The sequence below is a fragment of the Chiloscyllium plagiosum genome, unplaced genomic scaffold (genome assembly GCF_037043375.1).
Source record: "Chiloscyllium plagiosum isolate Xiang-an unplaced genomic scaffold, Cpla_swu_hap1 HiC_scaffold_6, whole genome shotgun sequence".
Taxonomy (NCBI): Eukaryota; Metazoa; Chordata; class Chondrichthyes; order Orectolobiformes; family Hemiscylliidae; genus Chiloscyllium; species Chiloscyllium plagiosum.
Genome location: NW_028270144.1, coordinates 109,091,409 through 109,108,877, shown reverse-complemented (window position 1 = coordinate 109,108,877; position 17,469 = coordinate 109,091,409). Strand labels below are relative to the sequence as shown.

The 17,469-nt window shown below is 43.7% G+C and overlaps 1 protein-coding gene across 18 annotated transcripts in view; it reads right to left on the bottom strand.

Annotated features, from left to right (window-relative positions):
- LOC122550870 (inositol polyphosphate-4-phosphatase type I A) overlaps positions 1-17,469 on the bottom strand; it is a 208,463-nt gene that overhangs the window by 7,244 nt on the left and 183,750 nt on the right. For all 18 annotated transcript variants that reach the window (XM_043692246.2, XM_087988345.1, XM_043692245.2 and 15 more), the window contains one exon: positions 11,974-12,128. In XM_043692246.2, the coding sequence (XP_043548181.1) occupies positions 11,974-12,128 (155 nt within the window). The remainder of the gene's footprint in view (positions 1-11,973; positions 12,129-17,469) is intronic.

Here is a 17,469-nt window from a genome sequence, read left to right as displayed (position 1 = left end):
ACTTCCAGGAGCTGCAGCTGGAGACGCTTTCTGCGCACATTCTGGTCCCGGGCACTGGAAATGTGTCTAGCTTCCCACATACAGCAGCAGGAGGAGCACACAATGCCTGCCATTACTTACCCCTTTAAATTAAACCTTTTAGAATATGCTTAACATGAATCACAGGCTGACCTAACTTGGAGATATTTTTGAAAAAGTAACAAAGGGTTTACGAGGATAATGTTGAGCATCTGGTGTACATGGACTTACAGTGCAACACAAAAGCCTTGAGAAAAGTTACAACAGTTCATGGAATAAAAGGGACAACAGCAACACATATACAAAATTGACAGTGATAAGAAACAGAGAGTAAGGGTCAATAGATATTTTTCAATTGGAGGAAGATTGGTACTGGAGCTCCTCAGGAGTGTGTGTTGGTGCCCTTCCTTTTCCTGTTATATATTAATGATCAAGATCTTGGTGCATAGAAAACAATTTCAAAGTGTATGGATGACATAAATCTGGGAAGTAGTGTAAACTGTCTAGACAAAAGTACAGAATTTCACAGACACATACAAATTGGAGGAGTGGGTAGATAGGTAGCAGATGAAGTTTAATGGAGCAAGGTGGCAGGTGATGCATTTTGGTAGGAAGAGCATGGACAGACAATATAAACATAATGGATACAATTTTAAAGGAGGTGCAGAGGCACAGGGACCTGAAGGTGTACACAAATCACTGAAGGTGGTGGGACAGGGCTATTACATTTAGACTGGGTGGAGAGAGCATTGAATAAAGTATACTGTGTCCTGGACTTTATTAATATGGGCATAAAGTACAAGAGCAAGGAGGTGATACTGAATTTGTTAGAACTCAGCTGGACTAGTGTGTACTGTTTTGTATGCCACACGATGGGAATATAGAGATGCACTGAAGACCATGCAGAAGAGGTCAAGAATGGTTCTAGGTGAAGTTTAAAAAAGGGGCATCTTCAATGTGACCCAAATGTAAAATAAGCGTAGGTACTCTCACCCATTGCTTCTGGACATGCCACAGGCTCGGTGTTTATTGGAGCGCTGTGGCAGGAGAGATAGGGAGGGTATTGAGGACTGAAGTTAAAGTAGATCCAATCTCTGTCCTCTTAACTCTACTGAATTCATCGTCTTTAGACTGGCATGGGAAGAAACTATTTAATATTCTTACATACTGTGCACAGAAGAATATTCTAATGAACTGGGCGCCTGACAACCCTGCCGGGCTTGCTGGGATGGCGATAATTAATTATGGAAAACATTCCCTTGGATTTTTTTTTTTTAACAAAAGTGGTGCAGCACACAACAGATCATTTTTATAAGACATGGCAGCCCAATTTGAGTTATTTGGATATAGATATATTGGCTATCTTAACTAGGGCGTATGTTTAACCATTACGGTTAGGTTTGTTGAGCCCTGAGCCCTAGAGGGAGCACTCCTGAGTTAACATGGGTATATATACAATGCCCCCGTTCTTTTGTTTGGGAGTTCTGCGGTCGAGCATAGCTATTCTGTTTTTTTTCTTTTGCTTTTTTTTAATCTATTAGTCAGTTACTTATTTATTGGTGTTGTTTTGCACAGCGTTAGGTTTTGTATTATAGGGTAGGTTAGCAATTGGTAGACAGTAGTTGTATTGCAATTTGCGTTTTTTTTCTCTTTATTATATTGGTATTTGTTATTGGTTGTATTTTTAATGACTTTTTTGCTAGTTCCAGGAATGAGAAACTTCAACTATGAAGACAGACAGGAGAAATTCAGACTGTTTTCCTTGAATAGAAGGCGGCTAAGGAGATATGATAAAGGGCTGAATAAACTAAGTAGGGAGTTAGAGGCCTGAAAATTATGTTTCTGTGGCTATGTGCAATTACGTCAAGTTTTTGTTTTGGAGAAATTCTCACCATGAAACTAGTGAAATTTCTTCTTGCTTCTTACCAAGCATTCTCCATTACCATCACCTGGCTCCACGCTGTCACTTACATTTGATTCCATCCCCCCTTAACTATCTGCCACTTCTGGAACAAGTTGCCAAATCACTGACAAGACCAATATCCTGGTAAAAGGTCACTGTGCACCTGGATGGTGCTGGTATTCTGAAGCTGTCCTGCTTAGTCAAAGACAAAATTTGACAGGAAGCTGGAGGTCCTAGTCAAAGGAGTGCTGCGAAGTTTAAGGCATCCTCTTCCTATCATAGAATCCCTACAGTGTGGAAACAGGCCCTTCAGCCCAACAAGTCCACACCAACCCTCCGAAGATTATCCCACCCAAACCCATTCCCCATTACTCTACATTTACCTCTGACTAATGCACCTAATCTACACATCCTTGAACACAATGGGCAATTTAGCATGGCCAATTCACCTAACCTGCACATCTTTGGACTGTCAGGGGAAACCGGAACACCTGGAGGAAACACATGGACACAGGGGGAGAATGTGCAAACTCCACACAGACAGTCGCCTGAGGCTGGAATCGAACCCAGGTCCCTGGCACTGTGAGGCAGCAGTGCTAACCAGAGCCACTGTGCCATCCCAGTTCCTGTTCAGCCAGCAAAAGGATTCCAAATCTGACAGCCCGTTCTGAGGTAGCCATCTGAGTTGGTGCCATCTTAACAGCTTGCTTTGCCAGGGTCAACGTCACACTTTGCTCTCTGTTAATGCACCCAAACTCCATCAAAATTCATGCTCTGCCAGGATCATCACTGCTTGTGACTCGCTCTCACATCCTCATCACACACAACATTAATCCTACACAGCCTCTGTGCAGCCCAGTCACTCACCTAGGACATCTCATAACCATCCATACCAACATTGATAGCCATACCACCCACATTCACTGTACCAGAATCTGCCCTTTCTTATATTCCAGATAACAGAATTATGGAATGCCTTCGCTAATGGCATTATGGGTCTACCTACGTCAAATAAAGTATACAGTTCAAGGCGGCAGGCCACAACCACCCTATTGAGGGCAACTAAGGATGGGCAATAAATACTGGCCAGACCAGCAATGCCCACGTTCCGTGAATGATGTTTTAAAAACTAGGGCAGAAAGTGCAGAGATAGGGGAGGGGAGCATAGTATAGGATCGTCCCCTGCTTTGGGCTGACGTATCTTATCTGTTACAGAAGATTGGGACTGCTCCTGTAGGGCAACCGAAACATCTACGTCCTGCCAACTGAGTAGGTACCATTTTTCATTTCACTGCAACTCTCACTGTAACCCCACTGTCAGTCTCATTCACTGGATACCACTTATAACCACTGACTATGAGGGTCTCTCTCTCTCTTTCTCTCAAATATTGCAGGTACCTCTAAAATGTCAAAGAGCTCTGGAGAAAAGCCAGCTCCAGCAGAAGCAACCTCCTAGGTTTCTGAGGCTGAGTGTACATCAGAGGAAGCATCAGCAAGACTTCCTCCTGCACCTCCACTAACTCCAAAATCAACACCTCAGCGGGAAGGTTAGTCTTAGAAAGTTTGGGAAAACAAGCTGGTGAACAGTTTACTTCAATAGCTCCACAGTTGGCTGAGGAAGCAGCACTCCAGCCCCAGTGGCAGGTTCAGAAAGAATAAAACCTTTTGAGGACATTGGGGGCAATGAATTAAATATGAATTCTCACATTTATGCAAATTTCATGGTTTTTCTTCTACACCTGTTTGATTGAGTCTCTGTAGTCCCAAATGCAATTGTCCCAGCATGATACCTAGCTTCATATCCACACAAGATACCTGATGGATCAATGTCTGTGTTGAGAGGCTGCTTTGGATACTCAACAGATTTTGATCTATCACAAAACTGGCCCTTTTTTTTTTAAATAAAAAAAGCTGTTCCTTTTCTCAAGGATACCGTGTCCTAATTTTTCTCAGATGGGCCATAAAACAGCCCACGCTCTGAATCGGCTGAAGTGGTACACAGACTAAAAGGAGGCCTTTTTGTTTATACATAACAGAAGAGACTTTAGGCCAAAGTTTTTAGGTTTTATAAGTAACCTGTATAATGAAAGGGGAGTGGTCAGACCTGGAAGCTGGATTCTGGTTTTTAATCAGTGGCAGCAGAGGATGTATGGAAGGAGGCTGGAAACCTCGCTCTCTCTTTCTCTCCTTCTGCACTTCTAATCTCGACCTGTGAGCCTCTATTCCATTTTTACTGTGTTTAAGGGGTTTGTTTATTGGGACTGTTGTATATTTTCCAAACAGCTTAATTTAGTCTAGTTTGGATAGACTGAGTTCTAGGGTTATTCTGTTCTTTGTATTTCATTCCATAATTTGGTGAATAAATTTTTATCTGTTTTAAAACCAGGTAGTCAACCTAGCTAACTTACTCTGGGTAATTTTCACTGTACACTTACCAAAACAAGTAGCAAAGATGTGGTCTGGGCTGCCTGCTTAAGTATGTTTTGAGTGGTCTGGCCTAGTCCATTACAGATTGCCATTGACTGATCATGTACAGTAGTTGTGTAATCAGTTCTGAAGAGGAGCCTTTGAACTTGAAATGTTAGTGTTGTTTCCCCCTCCACAGATGTTGCCAGATGAGAGTTTCTTCAGCATTTAGAGTGTAGTTTCGCTCGCTCAGCTGTAGGTTTGATATCCAGACGTTTCATTATCTGGTGAGGTAACATCATCAGTGGCGACCTCCAAGTGAAGTGAAGCGGTTGTCTCCTGCTTTCTATTTATATGTTTGTCCTGGATGGGGGTTCCTGGGGTTTGTGGTGATGTCATTTCCTGTTCGTTTTCTGAGGGGTTGATAGATGGTATCCAGATCTGTGTGTTTGTTTATGGCGCTGTGGTTGGAGTGCCAGGCCTCTAGGAATTCTCTGGCATGTCTTTGCTTAGCCTGTCCCAGGATAGATGTGTTGTCCCAGTCGAATTGGTGTTTTTTTTCATCCGTGTGTAGGGCTACGAGGGAGAGGGGGTTGTGTCTTTTTGTGGCCAGCTGGTGTTCGTGTATCCTGGTGGCTAACTTTCTTCCTGTTTGTCCTACGTAGTGTTTGTGGCAGTCCTTGCATGGAATTTTGTAGATGACGTTGGTTTTGTCAATGGGTTGTACTGGGTCTTTTAAGTTTATTAGTTTTTGTTTGAGAGTGGTGGTGGGTTTGTGTGCTACTAGGATTCCGAGGGGTCTTAGTAGTCTGGCTGTCATTTCTGAAACTTCTTTGATGTCTGGTAAGGTGGTTAGGGTTTCTGGCTGTGTTTGGTCTGCTTGTCGTGGTTTGTTCTTGAGGAATCTGCGGACTGTATTTTTTGAGTATCCATTCTTCTCGAATACATTGTATAGGTGGTTCTTCTCTGTTTTCCGAAGTTCGTCTGTGTTGCAGTGTGTGGCGGCTCATTGGAATAGTGTTCTGATACAGCTTCGTTTGTGTGTGTTGGGATGGCTGCTGGTGTAGTTAAGTATTTGGTCAGTGTTTGTCGGTTTTCTGTATACGCAGGTTTGTAGTTCTCCGTTGACCTTTCTTTATGTCTGTGAGGGTGTTGTTGATGATGTTAGATGTCTCTTCTATCTTGTTTCGTTTTGTGATGACAAAGGTGTCACCTACGTAGCAGACCCAGATTTTTGGGTCCAACGAAAACATCATGAAGCTAGTGGACCTGTGCCTCACCACCCACTTCACCTTCAACAACATACTCTACAAACAAACCAACGGCACACCCATGGGTTCTCCACTATCAGGATTCATAGCAGAAGCGGTAATGCAAGACTAGGACAAACAGCCCTATCACCAATCAAACCAAAAATCTGGGTCCGCTACGTAGATGACACCTTTGTCATCACAAAACGAAACAAGATAGAAGAGACACTTAACATCAATAAAGTTCACCAAGGAGGAAGAAACCGACAACAAACTCACATTCCTGGACGTCACAGTTGAAAGAAAGGACAACGGAGAACTACAAGCCTGCGTATACAGAAAACCGACAAACGCTGACCAAATACTTAACTACACCAGCAGCCATCCCAACACACACAAACGAAGTATCAGAACACTATTCCAACGAGCCACCACACACTGCAACACAGACGAACTTCGGAAATCAGAGGAGAACCACCTATACAATGTATTTGAGAAGAACGGATACTCAAAAAAATACAGTCCGCAGATTCCTCAAGAACAAACCACGACAAACAGACCAAACACAGCCAGAAACTCTAACCACCTTTACATACATCAAAGAAGTTTCAGAAATGACAGCCAGACTATTAAGACCCCTCGGAATTCTAGTAGCACACAAACCCACCAACACTCTCAAACAAAAACTAATAAACTTAAAAGACCCAGTACAACCCATGGACAAAATGTCATCTTCCATGCAAGGACTGCCACAAACACTACATAGGACAAACAGGAAGAAAGTTAGCCACCAGGATACATCTGCTAGCCACAAAAAGACATGACCCTCTCTTCCTCGTAGCCCTACACACGGATGAAAAAAACCACCAGTTCGACTGGGACAACACATTTATCCTGGGACAGGCTAAGCAAAGACATGCCAGAAAATTCCTAGAGGCCTGGCACTCCAATCACAGCGCCATAAATAAACACAGATCTAGATACCATCTATCAACCCCTCAGAAAACGAACAGGAAATGACATCACCACAAACCCCAGGAACCCCCCATCCAGGACAAACATATAAATAGAAAGCAGGAGACAACAGCCTCGCTTCGTTTGGAGGTCGCCACTGATGTTACCTCGCCAGGTGATGAAACGTCTGGATATCAAACCGACAGTTCAGCGAGCAAAGCTACACCCTAAACCTCAACCTGAGCTACAAACCTTCACAAACCTTCAGCATTGTTTCCTCTTTTCAGATTTCCAACACCCTCATTATTTTGCACAATACTAGGCCTGGTTAGTCATGTTAAATAGCAAAATCCAACAGGCTTTGACGCACAGAAACAAAGGATACTCTGAACGGTCATGGTCAATGGCTGTTTTCCAAACATTAACATTAACTCAATTTTATCAATTTTGTCAATTATCTCAAGAGGGTTGGAATATAAAAGCACTGTTGTGCTACTGAGACTTTATAAAGCTCTGGTTAGGCCCCATTTGAAGTACTGTGTCCAGTTTTGGTCCCCACACCTCAGGAAGGACATACTGGCACTGGAGCGTGTCCAGCGGAGATTCACATGGATGATCCCTGGAATAGTAGGTCTAACATATGAGGAACGACTGAGGATCCTGGGATTGTATTCATTGGAGTTTAGAAGATTAAGGGGAGATCTAATAGAAACTTACAAGATAATACATGGCTTGGAGAGGGTGGACGCTAGGAAATTGTTTCCGTTAGGCGAGGAGACTAGGACCTGTGGACACAGCCTTAGAATTAGAGGGGGTAAATTCAGAACAGAAATATGGAGACATTTCTTCAGCCAGAGAGTGGTGGGCCTGTGGAATTCATTGCCGCAGAGTGCAGTGGAGGCTGGGACGCTAAATGTCTTCAAGGCAGAAATTGATAAATTCTTGATGTCACAAGGAATTAAGGGCTATGGAGAGAATGCGGGTAAGTGGAGTTGAAATGCCCATCAGCCATGATTGAATGGCGGAGTGGACTCGATGGGCCGAATGGCCTTACTTCCACTCCTATGTCTTATGGTCTTAATTAGGTGAAGATTACTATTTTCCCAGCCTTAAAACTGCTTTCTTGCTCGGACAAGCTAAAAATAAATTAATGCAGCAATTTCAGATATTCTTCAGTGCCATCTGAAGTTGGTTTCGAATGTGTTATAGGTGCAACATATTACTAATCGGAGCATACCCACATATTTTACCAGGAGCATTATTTTTGCAAGACTAAATACAAATGAATCAGCTCCTGGGTTGCTGTGAAATTGCTGAGATATTTGAGATGACTGCATCTACTCTAAGATATAGATAGTTTAACCGTGTCAACTGTTAGTGCAGTTTACTGAAATTTAAGACCTGAAGGCTCTTCATTACTGTAGGAACAATGGTGTTCATTCAGCCCTTCAACACTCTGCCAGCATTGATTCTGATTCAACAAAAAAATTGTTCAATTCAACTGACCTAAACTTAACAGCTTTCTGAGGGACTGAGTTCCAGACTTTCACTACCATTTGTATGAAGTGCATCTTGACGTCAGCACTTAATCACACATTGAGATTAAACTCATTTAAAAATTGTATTTCTTTGGCAGAAATGCAGTTTCGTTTGGAGAAGTTGCCTCAAAGCTGACCTGCAGTCCTATTGTTGGCACACTTCAGGTCTTTAAAAAAAATCCATCCTGTGTGGCAGGAAGTAGTTTGAAGAGAAGCAAGACATGTTCTCCAAAATGAGGTGGATGGTCTGTGGTGAAACGGTTAAAAATTATGTCCCAATACATGTGTGAATCTAACCGGAATGGAGGTGTTGCTTAGTCCCGTGTGAATCTTATTACACACCTCCCCGTGTGAATCTTCTTATCTGTATGTAACCAGAATGGAATGTGTTTTTTAGCCTTGCTCTGCTGTTCACATGAATGTTTATATCTGGAAAAGAGTATATCAGCTGGAAAAGTCTCCAGTTCGGTGAGTCTGCTCCGGGGTTACGTTTAACCGCCGAGCGTGGGTTGTTGGCAACCGCTCTACGAGAACTGACGGCTCCCAGTTCCGGTAACATGTAGAGTGAGTATAAGCCAGACCCGTTGGTTGTGGCGACGCTGCGGGGAATAAAATGCCCATATTCTAACAGACTCGCCTCTTGGTCGTTTGTTCTGTGTCAGACTACTCTCCTACGAACCTGACCTTGAGAATTTTTTAAAACATTTGGCGTAGTCGAGCAGGGTCAATCGCAATTGAGGAGAGATTTTGATACAGAACAATGTTTTGGAAAAAGACTAAGAAACCAGAAGAACAAACTGTGGAGGTCCCGACCGTCCCGGGATGGCATGAATGTGGGCATGTACGTGGCAGTTTGTTTGAGAGAGGATCCCAGTCCTGCCGAAGAACCCCTTGCCTGGGGTACAGCGGAGGATGTGGGCATGTCCAAAAAGCTGAAGCGGAGTTAACAGAATTGAATGGGATTGAACTGAACTGAACTGAGTGGAACTGAAGTGAATCAAATTGAACGGAACAAAATGGAACTGAGCTAAATTGAATTGAAATGGACGGAACTGAATTGAACACAATTGAATTGAACTGAACAGACCTGAACTGAGCTGAATTGAACTACACTGAATTGACTGAACTGAAATTAACTGAAACGAATTGAACTGAATTAAGCATAATGTAACACATGTATTGGGCCAAGCAGTGGAATGTGGTGTAAAATTATGTCCCAATACATGTGTGAATCATAATGTAACACATGTATTGGGCCAAGCAGTGGAATGTGGTGAAACGGTTAAAAATTATGTCCCAATACATGTGTGAATCTAACCGGAATGGAGGTGTTGCTTAGTCCCGTGTGAATCTTATTACACACCTCCCCGTGTGAATCTTCTTATCTGTATGTAACCAGAATGGAATGTGTTTTTTAGCCTTGCTCTGCTGTTCACATGAATGTTTATATCTGGAAAAGAGTATATCAGCTGGAAAAGTCTCCAGTTCGGTGAGTCTGCTCCGGGGTTACGTTTAACCGCCGAGCGTGGGTTGTTGGCAACCGCTCTACGAGAACTGACGGCTCCCAGTTCCGGTAACATGTAGAGTGAGTATAAGCCAGACCCGTTGGTTGTGGCGACGCTGCGGGGAATAAAATGCCCATATTCTAGCAGACTCGCCTCTTGGTCGTTTGTTCTGTGTCAGACTACTCTCCTACGAACCTGACCTTGAGAATTTTTTAAAACATGGTCACATCCTAACAAGTCCTACAGCAGACAGCATGTACAGGCATGTTTTTTTGGGGATGAAGTAGGACTGGCAGGCAGACACAGAATGGGTGGGGACAGAGAATACTCAGATAGCCTCTGGGAAATCCATGCACCTTGTGGACACTATTGCAATGTTGGAAAAGCAATAGAGTACAATTTTGAAAAGAATTTATTCACAGGATGTGCATCGCTGGCTAGGCCAGCACTTATTCCGTTGCTGATTGCCCTAAGGACGGCTAAGAATCACATTGCTGTGGATCTGGAATCACACGTAGGCCAGATGGCAGTTTCCCTCCCTCAAGGACATTAGTGAACCAGATGGGTTTTTCTGACATTGGTCATCACATGGTCTTCATTAGACTCTTAATTTCAGATTTTTAAACTGAATCCAAATTCCACCAACACCATAGCAGATTTCAAACCTAGGCCCCCAGATCATTACTGGCACTGATAGATTACTAGTCGAGCGATAATACCATTAGGCCATTGCCTCTACAGACGGAGTGGACAGATAAGCAGCAAATGTATCCAAAGGTCAAAACGTTTTGGAGTTACTCCAGCACCTTTAGTTTTTGAGTCACCCCAGCCCCTTTCTAATAGTCACAGAGATGTACAGCACAGAAACTGACCCTTCGGTCCAACTTGCCCATGCTGACCAGATATCCTAACCTAATCTAGTCCCATTTACCAGCAGTTGGCCCATATGCCTCTAAACCCTTCTTATTCATATACCCATCCAGATGTTTTTAAATGCTGTAATTGTACCAGTCTCCATCACTTCCTCTGGCAGCTCATTCCATACATGCACTACCCTCTGCGTGAAAAAATTCCCCCTTAGGTCCCTTTTATATCTTTCCCGACTCACCCCAAACCCATGTACTCTAGTTCTGGACTTCCCCACCCCAGGGAATAGACCTGGTCTATCCTATCCATGCCCCTCATGATTTTACAAACCTGTATAATGTCATCCTTCAGCCTTCAATGCTCTAGGGAAAACAGCCCCAGCCTGTTCAGCCTCTTCCAATCCTGGCAAAAGCCTTGTAAATCTTTTCTGAACCCTTTCAAGTTTCACAATATCCTTCTGACAGGAAGGAGACCAGAACTGCACACAATATTCCAACAGTGGCCTAACCAGTGTACTGTATAAAGGCAACATGAGCTCCCAACTCCTGTACTCAACACTCTGACCAATAAAGGAAAGCATACCAAACGCCTTCTTCATTATTCTATCTACCTGCGACTCCACTTTCAAGGAGCTATCAACCTGCAGTCCAAGGTCTCTTTGTTCAGCAACACTCTCTAGGACCTTACCATTAAGTGTATAAGTCCTGCTAAGATTTGCTTTCCCAAAATGCAGTACTTCGCATTTATCTAAATTAAATGCCATCTGCCACTCCTCAGCCCACTGGCCCATCTGATCAAGATCCCATTGTAATGTGAGGCAACCTCCTTCGCTGTCCACTACACCTCCAATTTTGGTGTTAACTGAAAACTTCCTAACTATACCTCATATGTTCACATCCAAATCATTTATATTAATGACAAAAAGTAGTGGACCCAGCACTGATCCTTGTGGCATACCACTGATCACAGGCCTCCAGTCTGAAAGGGAACCCTCCTCCACCATCCGCTACCTTCGAGCCAGTTCTGTATCCAAATGGCTAGCTCTCCCTGTATTCCACGTGATCTAACCTTGCTAACCAGTCTCCCATGGGGAATCATGGTTGAACGCCTTACTGAAGTCCATGTAGATCATGTCCACCGCTCTGCCTCATCAATCCTCTTTTGTTACTTCTTCAAAAAAACTCAATCAAGTTCGTGAGACATGATTTCTCCACACACAAAGCCATGCTGACTATTCCTAATCAATCCTTGCCTTTCTAAATACATGTAAATCCTTTTCCCTCAAGTTTCCCTCCAACTATATAAATATTCTTCGGTGATATATGTTTTTGCTGCTCAAACATTTGGATTAGTTCATCTTATTACGATAAACATAGTTGACAATTTCACTGTATCCCATTTCCCAATGCTATTCACTGCACCCAATTTACAATCCTTAGTATTATTGGATATGTACTTTTCTGCAGTTTGCATCTTTCTGCAATCAGTTCTGCAAGCATTTTTGAATGGCTTGTTAATAAATGAAAGCTCACCTCCTCATACAATCCAGGGCCTGTGTGAAAACTTGAGGTGCCATTCCATGCTCATGCTGCAAGATCAGGCACTGTTCCAAAGTGATTGACATAGCTGTTCGGTCCTTGGCACTTTTACAGCTTGTAAATCGAACCCCATTCAATCTACGACAAATCTAACAACAGAAAATGAAAAACAAGATTGTACATGAAAAGTGGCTCAATTCTTTTTACCTAATTTCCAAAATGAGGATTATTTCTGAAGTTAAATAGGAATGCAACAAGATTCAGAAACTTTCAAATATACATTTAAAAGAATGGGAGGTGACCTTCTTGAAGATTGTCGGTGGAGGCAGGGGGAGACCGACAGGGGGAAGATGTGGAGAGGGCGTTTCCCCCTTGTGTGTGGGAGGGTGTAGGAGCAGAGGGAACGTCATCTAAAAGTAAGGGGTCACCCATCGAAGGCAGAGATGGGGAGGGATTTCTTCTGTCTCTTGGGGTGAAGGTCAGAGCCCTGGGCACCAGCAGGCACTGTGTGCCCAGGCAGCGGGTAGGGTTAAACCTGGGCCAAGATCTCGCGCCTGATTTCCTGGAGAGAGATTTAAAAGAAGGCACAAGGGGCAAGTGTTTTGTGCAGAGGATGGTTCGCGATTGGAGTGGGCTTGTTGGGGAGGTGGTGGATGCAGGTACATCCATGTTTAGAAAATATTTGGGTAAGTACATGAACAGGAAAGGTTTGGAGGGGTATGGGCCAGGAACAGGCAGGTGGGACTAGTTTAGTTTGGGAATATGTTTGGCGTGGACTGCTTCCATGCTGTATGACTCCATGACTCTGACTATGACATACCAAAGGTGAATAGTCAATCGAGGGGTCTGATGGCTAAATGGATGTTAAAAGAGAATCATTTACAGTATGAAAACAAGAAGTTGCACATTATTACATGCTCCAGAAATAACTCCATGTGTTCATACTCGTTGTATTATGAAACAGCCTTCCAGTGTTAAGCATCATATTGTGATCTCAGGGCATCAATGTAATATGCCACATTTGCTGCAGAGAAAAACAGTGGGGTTAGAAGATGCAAATTCATTGACTCCTGTTTCTCTAGGTCATCTTCTCAGATACATGAGCTTTTGGTTTCTGCTTCTCTCTTCCAGTGGCCTTCCAGAAATTCAGCCTTCCACAGGTCACAGCCTGTTGGTGACTACCTTCCAGTTGGAAGTGTCAATATTAGTCATTTCGATATCTCGTTCATAGGTGTCCTTATAATCGGAGGAATAGATGATTAAGGAGGCATGACCCAATAGTCAATTCACCAGAAGATCCATGTGTATCCAGTAGTCATTCATCCATTACTAAACCAATGATGTACGCAGTGGCATCATGCTGATGGAATTAATAGTTTCGGGGCTTGAATTTGTTACCTAGTTCCGTCAAGAAATGCTGAGGTACGCCTGAGACAGCAAAGGTGGAAACTTGTTATCTAGGTCTCACCACTAAGAGTGCGCACTGAGGGTTCAGGCTTGGCAACTTGCAGTTCAGTATTCTCAAATCAGGTTGCTGTGTTTCCACACTCATACTTAGCCTGGATTTAACAGCTGCAGATTTTAAGATGCAGATGCTGATTTTAAGTGATAACTGAGCTAGGGATTGTAGAGTCTAGGTTTACTGAACTGAATTTACTGAAACAGCTGCAAAAACAAAAACACAGGTACAGGCGAAAGAGTTTTAGAGTCCATTCAGTATTCTCATAACAGTAGGGCAGAAACTGTTGTTTCGAAACTGGCTGGTGCGTGTGTTGTACCTTCTCCTCGATGGTAGAGGTTGTAGAAAAACACTGCCAGGGTGGGATAGATCTTTGAGAATACTGGCGGCTTTTCCTTGACAGCGAGCCTGGTAGGTAGATTCCACAGTTGGGAGGTTAGCCTTTGTGATTGTCCAGGCAGAGTTCTCCACACTCTAACTGTTTCCGATCTTGAATGGTACAGCTGCCATACCAGGTAGCGATACATCCAGACAGAATGCTCTCGATGGTGCACCTATAAAAGTTGGCAATAGTATTAGCCATCATGCCAAATTTCCTTAGCTGCCTGAGGAAGAGGAGACGTTGTTGGGTTGTTGTAACCAGTGCCTCCACAAAAGTCGAAGAAAGCTTGTTATTAATGACCACTTGCAGGAGCTTGACACTCTCCACTTGTTCCAACTCTGTGCTGTTAATGTGTAGGGGGCATGAGTAACATCCTGCCAATAGTCAATGAGTTCCTTGGTTTTGCCACATTGAGGGCGAGGTTGTTCTCAGTGCACCATTTTTCCAGGTCTTCCACCTTCCATCTGTAGTCTGTTTCATCGCCATCTGAGATTCGACTGACTATGGTGGTGTCATCAGTGAACTTGTAAATAGCATTAGTCTGGTATTTGGCAACGCAATGATGGGTATACAATGAGTACAGTAGTGGGTTGAGTACATACCCCTGGGGGGCTCCAGTGTTGAGTGTTAGTGAGGATGAAATATTGTCCCCAGTCTTCAATGATTGTGGCCTGTGGGTCAGGAAACTGAGAATCCAGTTGCAGAGAGTAGGGCTTAGTCTGAGATTACTAAATTTAGTAATCAGTCTCATGGGAATAATAGTGTTGAAGGCTGAACTGTAGTTAATGAGTAGGATTCTTACGTAACTGTTCTTGATGTCAAAAATGTTCTAGGGAAGAGTGAAGGGCAAGTGGATGGCTTTGAGGTATTATGGATGGCTTTGAGGTATGTAGAGAAGAGGTGTTGGAAATCCTGGAAAAGGTGAAAATAGATAAGTCCTCTGGGCCTGATGGCATTTATCCTAGGATTCTCTGGGAAGCAAGGGAGGAGATTGCAGAGCCATTGGCCTTGATTTTTATGTCCTCTTTGTCTACAGGAGTAGTGCCAGAAGACTGGAGGATAGCAAATATGGTTCCCTTGTTCAAAAAGGGGAGTAGGGATAACCCTAGTAACTATAGGCCGGTGAGTCTCACTTCTGTTGTGGGCAAAGTCTTAGAGAGAATTGTAAGGGATAGGATTTATGCACATCTGGATAGGAATAATGTGATCAAGGATAGTCAGCATGGTTTTGTGAAGGGCAGGTCGTGCCTCACAAACCTTGTTGAATTCTTTGAAAAGGCACAGGTTGATGAGGGGAAAGCGGTAGATGTGGTATATATGGATTTTAGTAAGGCGTTTGATAAGGTTCCCCATGGTAGGCTACTGCAGAAAATACAGAGATATGGCATTGAGGGTGAGTTGGAGGTTTGGATTAGGAATTGGCTGGATGGAAGAAGACAGAGGGTAGTGTTGATGGCAAAGTTTCTTCATGGAGTGCCGTCACTAGCGGTGTTCCGCAAGGATCTGTTTTGGGACCATTGCTGTTTGTCATTTTTATAAATGACCTGGAAGAGGGGTTAGAAGGTTGGGTGAGCAAGTTTGCGGATGATACGAAAGTCGGAGGAGTTGTTGACAGTGAGGAAGGATGTGGCAGGTTACAGCAGGATATAGAGAAGCTGCAGAGCTGGGCAGAAAGGTGGCAAATGGAATTCAATGTAGCTAAGTGTGAGGTGATTCACTTTGGGAAGAATAACAAAAAGATGGGGTACTGGGCTAATGGTCGGATACTTGGTAGTGTGGATGAGCAGAGGGATCTTGGTGTCCATGTACACAGATCTCTGAAAGTTGCCACCCAGGTAAATAGTGCGGTGAGGAAGGCATATGGCGTACTGGCTTTTATTGGTAGAGGAATTGAGTTCCGGAGTCCTGAGGTCATGATGCAGTTGTATAAGACTCTGGTGCGGCCGCATCTGGAATATTGTGTGCAGTTTTGGTCGCCATACTATAGGAAGGATGTGGAGGCACTGGAATGGGTGCAGAGGAGGTTTACCAGGATGTTGCCTGGTATGGAAGGAAGATCGTATGAGGAAAGACTGAGACACTTGGGGCTGTTTTCATTAGAGAAAAGAAGGTTTAAGGGTGACTTGATTGAGGTGTACAAGATGATTAGGGGGTTAGATAGGGTTGACAGTGTGAACCTTTTCCCGCGTATGGAGTCGGGTATTACAAGGGGGCATAGCTTTAAATTAAGGGGGGGTAGATATAGGACTGAAGTTAGGGGTAGGTTCTTCACTCAGCGAGTCGTAAGTTCATGGAATGCCCTGCCAGTAGCAGTGGTGGACTCTCCCTCTTTATGGGCATTTAAGCGGGCATTGGATAGGTATATGGAGGATAGTGGGTTAGTATAGGTTAGGTGGGCTTGGATCGGCGCAACATCGAGGGCCAAAGGGCCTGTACTGCGCTGTATTGTTCTATGTTCTAAGTGATATGACATCGGACATGGATCTGTTGGTATGATAGGCACATTGGAGTGGGTCAAGAGTAGTGGGGAGGTTGGAGTTGATCAATGCCATGACCAGCCTTTCAAAGCACTTCATGACCACCGACGTTAGGGCACTGGACAGTAGTCATTCAGACATGCTGCATGAGCCTTAAGCACAGGGATGATGTTGGCCCTCTTGAAACAGGCAGGGACAATGGCCTGCTGCAGAGAGATTGAAGATGTCAGAGAAGATATCTGCCAGTTGATCTGCGCATGCTCTGAGTGCACGGCCTGGTACTCAGTCTGGTCATATCACTTTCCTTGGATTCACACGAAGGAAAACTGATCTGACCTCTGATGCAGTGAATGCTGAGATAGGTTTATCAAGACTTGTCAGAATAGGTGTTACCTCTCTGCAGAAATTTTGCTCAAAGCGAGCATAGAAGGTGTTGAGACAATCTGGGAAGCATGCGTCATCGTCTGCTATCTTGCACTGTCTCGTTTTAGAACCGGTGATGTCATTTAGTCCTTGCCATAGTTGTGGGTGTCTGTCTGGGTCTCCAGTTTGGATCGATATTGGTCCTTGGCTGTCTTAATGGCTCTGTGAAGATCATACTTGGATTGCTTATATTTGAGTAGGTCTTCTGATCTGAAGGCCTCACACCTGGTTTTTAACAGGTTCTGTATGTCCTGATTCATCCAGGGTTTCCTGTTGGGGAATACCTGGATTGCCTTCCTCGGTATGCTGTCCTTCACACACTTGCTGATAAAGTATACAAAATAACATTGCCAATGCTTACATATGATAGATTAGCAACTTCCTAGACAAAATGTCTATCTTTCTGATGCTGCTGGTCAAACCAGGCATGAATATGCTTTTCAATTATCTCTGCAGACATTTATCAGCACAGCATGTTAGCATGGGATTGTCAAAATGCAAATCAGAGATGAGGAATTGGCATACTCTTGGTGAGCAAAGCTGAACAATTCTTCATCAATTTTGTTATGCAAGTGATTCCCCTCTGCAGATGTCCTCGAGGCATATGACAGCAACAAAGACAGAGCAAAAAATGTCAGAGCCAAAAGCACAATCCTATTTGAGCTCTCTGCACATCTCAAAAAGATCTGATTCTGACCTTATCCATCATGTTATAAAGGAAAGAGAAGATCACAATGAGCAACTGCTGT